The sequence below is a fragment of the Alosa pseudoharengus genome, unplaced genomic scaffold, assembly GCF_046254945.1.
Source record: "Alosa pseudoharengus isolate Yale_2024_CS ecotype anadromous, Long Island Sound unplaced genomic scaffold, YU_APseudo_1.1 YU_APseudo_1.1_scf_7, whole genome shotgun sequence".
NCBI classification, from domain to species: domain Eukaryota; kingdom Metazoa; phylum Chordata; class Actinopteri; order Clupeiformes; family Clupeidae; genus Alosa; species Alosa pseudoharengus.
The window spans coordinates 24,132,347-24,137,346 of record NW_027468859.1 but is presented as its reverse complement, the minus strand read 5'-3'; the positions used below and the strand labels follow the sequence as shown (position 1 = coordinate 24,137,346).

Genomic DNA, 5,000 nt, shown 5'->3' with positions numbered 1-5,000 from the left:
CCAAGTCTCTCGAAGTTTTGTGAGTCTCCCACATATTGATAGTGGCTTCCTGACGCCCGCAAATTACATAAAATCTCCCGGAACCTAGAGCGAACAAGAGCACGCAAAGAATCTTTGCTTCATTTGCTTCGCGTGTGCATAGCTTAATGCGCACACAACGGAGAGGGAGAGAGAGAGGAGTGGTGCGTTTGTGTCTGAAGCGCATCCAAGACAGAGAGCATCCTGGTCTGTTTTGCTAAATCAACCAATCCGTTTTCAGTGTAAGTGCTTATATCTCTTTTCTCCCAAACATAATTAATCAGTTCAGTCAGTGTATCTAGGAACAGAAGCGTCATGGCAGCGTCAGTGCCCCTCAAAAAGGAAGATTTAAGACCCATTTCACATCAGACTACACAAAAGTGTACCCAATTGTCTCAAAAGATTAGCATTGCTCACGGCGGGTTAAATGATTGCAAAAGACTTGTTGAGGTGAGTTTAACAAGTGTAATTTCATTTGCATATTATTCAGGCCTATAGGCTACAAGATGGCTAGTTGCCAAGGCTACATGAAAAAAAATCTACATATTTTACTATAACAGTTTCTATCAATAGGCCTTCCTTATTTGGTGTACTTAGACATTATTGAACAAACATCTGAATTTCAGTATCTAAGTAGGTTAGGTTGGGATGTCTGCTATACATTGCTGTTAAAATGCACTTCCAGTATATTGAGTATTGACAAAACCGTTATCATTTTTATGTTGAGGTGTTGGGGGTGTTGTCGGCAGCTGCTGAAAGTAACTAATAAAGTAACTTGTAATCTAACTTAGTTACTTTTAAAATCAAGTAATCAGTAAAGTAACTAAGTTACTTTTTAAAGGAGTAATCAGTAATCAGTAATCAGATTACTTTTTCAAGGTAACTGTGGCAACACTGCTGGTGACCTAGCATCCAACCACATCAAACAGGCTAGTGACCTGGCATCCGACCACATCCATAAAAAACAGACTGGTGACCTGGCATCCAAGGATGGATCTATCCATCCATCCATCCAGCAGGGTTCCCACACCTTCTTACACACACAACTTCAAGGACTTTTCAGGCACAATACCCTCAAATTCTTGGACCTAACAAGGCATAGTCTAAGACACAGATCAATATTATTATCGCTAAGATGATAGTCAAGGCAATTTCTTGTGTAAAGTTGCTGGGCAATGTTCCAGAGTATTGTTGTACTGGCAACATTTACATGATCATCCAATCAGAATGGAAGTGGTCACGTAGTTGCCCAGCAACACTGCTCAAAAAGTTGCCCAACGTATCATTACCTTGACAACACTGAGAATGTTTACAACAATAACTATCGGTGTTAAAAGGTATCCCCTCCTTTTCCTCAAACTACCTGGCCCTTTCCCACAACATGTAAACTGACTATTTCTCCTACACACACAAACACGGACATACCCTCACACACACATTTGAACTCCCTGCAATTGGGTCATTTGTTCCCTGATTGGGTAAGGGAAAGTAGCAGAGTTGTGCAGGGTTAGGTTATGTGTTTTGTGTTATTAATTATTTTATGTTCCAGTGATGTGATTAGTATGTAGTTATAGTTTTATACTGTCATTATCATTTATGGTGAAATGTATGTTAATGTATGTAAATGTGTGTTTAAATGTTTGTACATGTGCTGGGTAGACCCCCCCCGGTCATAGTGGTGGTTTTATTTCCTAGGGTTACCAAGTAAAGGTTTTTCTGCTGGGAGGGGGACGTGGGGGGGTCTGGATAGCATTCTGGTGCGGCTGCTTGCTGCGAGGCAGCATGTGACTGTATGTTGAGCATTTGTATTATTGAATAACCTGTTGGTTGATTTTTGTTTTATTTTTGTCGTAAAGTCTTTGTTTTCTATTTTTGTCGGCTCACTTTTCCTCACACTGTAAATAAATCTGCACTCTTCACCAAAATCCACATTTGCTTGCTGTGTCTTTCACCCCATCACCACTTCACCTCAGCGAGTCCTAGCCGCTCTTCCTGTGTGTGGGTATGGACCGCAAGGACCGTATTTTATCGGCCTATAAAAATACTTTAGTTGAAAAGAGAGAGGCTTCAATGTGTGATGAGAACACCTTTCACTCAGCACTGGTAGATGTTACAACAGTGGCAGATTGCCTTGTCTAACACAAAATATATTAAAGTACTTCTATGGCATCTGTTTTCAAAGAAGTTAAAGGCGTTTTTTATATTTTATATTTTTTACTAAACTTTTAAGGATTTCAAGGATCCATGGACCTCCAGATTCATTCTTTTTATATGCCCCAACCAAAGTCCTGTATGATTCTCTCGTGTGTGTGTGTGTGTTTCTGTGTGTGTGTGAGAAAGGGATGAATTTCTTGCAAAGTGCTTTGAGTGGCCGCCTCAGCAGTGTGTGTGTGTGTGTGTGTGTGTGTGTGTGTGTGTGTGTGTGTGTGTGTGTGTGTGTGTGGACTCTCTGTGTAAATGCACTCTCTGTAACACTCAACATCTCATGGCTACACCACCACTACCAGCACGACCCCTCCAAAGCTAACATCTTTCACACACTCTCACACACACACACACACTCACAGAGACACGCACACACACAGACACACACACACACACACACACACACACATCTTTTATCTCCGATAGGTTAACCTCTTCCACCCTCCCAAGTCTCACAACGCTTCGCCAAATCGCCTCGGCAATAAAATATCAACGCCATGACAACCACCCGCAGGTTCTGATATTAGAGTCGCAGCCTTGGGGCCCCTTGTGCTCGTGACGAGCGGGACCCCTGTTTCTACGGAAACAATCAAGAGGAAATTAAACAGCAGGAAACGCCGGACAAGGATCCTTGAGGTCTGCAAACTCTGCCACACAATGTTATCAGGCGCTGAAGACAATTCAACAGTGAATGTGAGAATGAGAGAGACGAAATGAATTAGAGAATAGGAGAGAGAGAGAGAGAGAGAACGAGAGATTATTAAAAGGTCACAGTAAGTGTAACGACTGATATAAGACGCGCGAGAGAGAGACAGAGAGAGAGAGACAGAGAGAGAGATGCAGAGAAAGAGGAGGATAGAGTGGGAAAAGATCTTTGAAGTTTGAGGGCTCAGAGCCATTATGTTATGAGTGGCACAGATGAGACTATGAGAATGAAGACAGAGAGATGGAGAGAGAGAGAGAGAGTGTGTGTGTGTGAGAGAGAGAGAGAGAGTGAGACACTATGACTAAAGCCACAATGAAGAAGATTTAGAAAGAAAGAGATGGAGGCTGTTGCAAGTGCAGAAGGAGTTTCAATGGTGAAAAGTGTGTGTGTGTGTGTGTGTGTGTGTGTGTTGTGTTTGCTTACCATGTTGAAGTAGGAGCGAATCTTGACGCCTCTGGCCAGGTCCCACACGATGGCGTTCCCATCATGCCCGGCGGAGAAGAGCACTCTGGGATCAAAGGGGTGTGGCTCCAGAACAAACACCTCATCCTCATGGCCCTACACACACACACACACACACACACACACACAGAAGCCGTTTATTGAAGCAGTCATCATGGTTTCATTTCTTCTTCAGCACATAGAGCACTGATAATGCAAGAGTCAGAGAGATGAGCAAAGCCCTCTCTAAACTAATGCAACTGATCCCAGTCTTAACAGAAGGCTTTATTTTCAGCCATACGGAATATGGAAAGAGCAACAGCTGGATTCAGACATTCATTTAATAGTTTTGATAGTTCAACCAAATTGAATTCAACAGAATACCATCAAAAAGAATGGAAAAAAAGGAACATAATGTAACTGAACTGAGTTGAATAGAACTGAACCCACTGATCTCACGGAACATAATGTAACTGAACTGAGTTGTTCCTCTGAATCCACTGATCTCACGAAACATAATGTAACTGAATCCACTGATCTCACGGAACATAATGTAACTGAATCCACTGATCTCACGGAACATAATGTAACTGAATCCACTGATCTCACAGAACATAATGTAACTGAATCCACTGATCTCACGGAACATAATGTAACTGAATCCACTGATCTCACGGAACATAATGTAACTAAACTGAGTTGAGTAGAACTGAATCCACTGATCTCACCATGAGGATGTGAATGAGATTGCCCGTATAGGAGTTCCACACTTTCAGTGTCAGGTTGTTGGCAGCCGTGATGACTGTGTTGTCGTGGCGATCCCAGGCTACCATAGTAACTTTGAGTTTGGTGACTTTGTCCTCCAGAGGAGGAGGGTTGCACTTGCTGTGTAGGGAGGAGAAAGAAGAGAGGTGATGGTGAGAGAGAGAGAGAGATGGAGATAGGGGAAGCGAGAGAGAGAGAGATGGGGATAGGGGAAGCGAGAGAGAGAGATGGGAATAGGGGAAGAGAAAGAGAGATAGATGGGGATAGTGGAAGAGAGAGCGAGAGAGAGAGAGAGAGAGAGAGATGGGGATAGTGGAAGAGAGAGAGAGAGAGAGAGAGAAATAGATGGGGATAGGGGAAGAGAGAGCGAGAGAGATGGGGATAGAGAAAGAGAGAAAGACACAGAAAGAAAGAGAGAGGAAAGTGTAAAAAAGAAGAAAAAGGGGAGATGGTGATAAATGAATCTTTCATCGGCGGTGCCGTGTCTGACCTAGTTTACCCAGGCACACACACACACACACACGTGCACAAACACATCCACACACACTCAAGGTTTTACCATTCTGTCATACACACATCCACACACACTCACACATCCACACACTCAAGGTCTCTGTGTGAGTGTGTGTGCGAGTCCATGTAAGTCTTCTGGTTGTTTGTGTGTGTATCTGTGTGAGGGAGAATGTGTGGGTGAGTCTCTCTATGTGTGTGTGAATGTGTGACAGGGAGAATGTGTGGGTGAGTCTCTCTCTATGTGTGTGTGTGTGTGTGTGTGTGTGTGTGAGAGAGAGGGAGAATGTGTGGGTGAGTCTCTCTATGTGTGTGTGTGTGTGTGAGGGAGAATGTGTGGGTGAGTCTCTGTGTG

General features: G+C 43.3%; 1 protein-coding gene across 3 annotated transcripts in view; it reads right to left on the bottom strand.

Moving 5' to 3' along the window:
* Window positions 1–5,000, bottom strand: part of phip (PHIP subunit of CUL4-Ring ligase complex) — a 78,798-nt gene that overhangs the window by 37,152 nt on the left and 36,646 nt on the right. For all 3 annotated transcript variants that reach the window (XM_076273330.1, XM_076273332.1, XM_076273331.1), the window contains exons 14-15: window positions 4,099–4,255; window positions 3,353–3,487 (exon numbers count right to left, since the gene is read on the bottom strand). In XM_076273330.1, coding sequence (XP_076129445.1) covers window positions 3,353–3,487; window positions 4,099–4,255 — 292 coding nt within the window. The remainder of the gene's footprint in view (window positions 1–3,352; window positions 3,488–4,098; window positions 4,256–5,000) is intronic.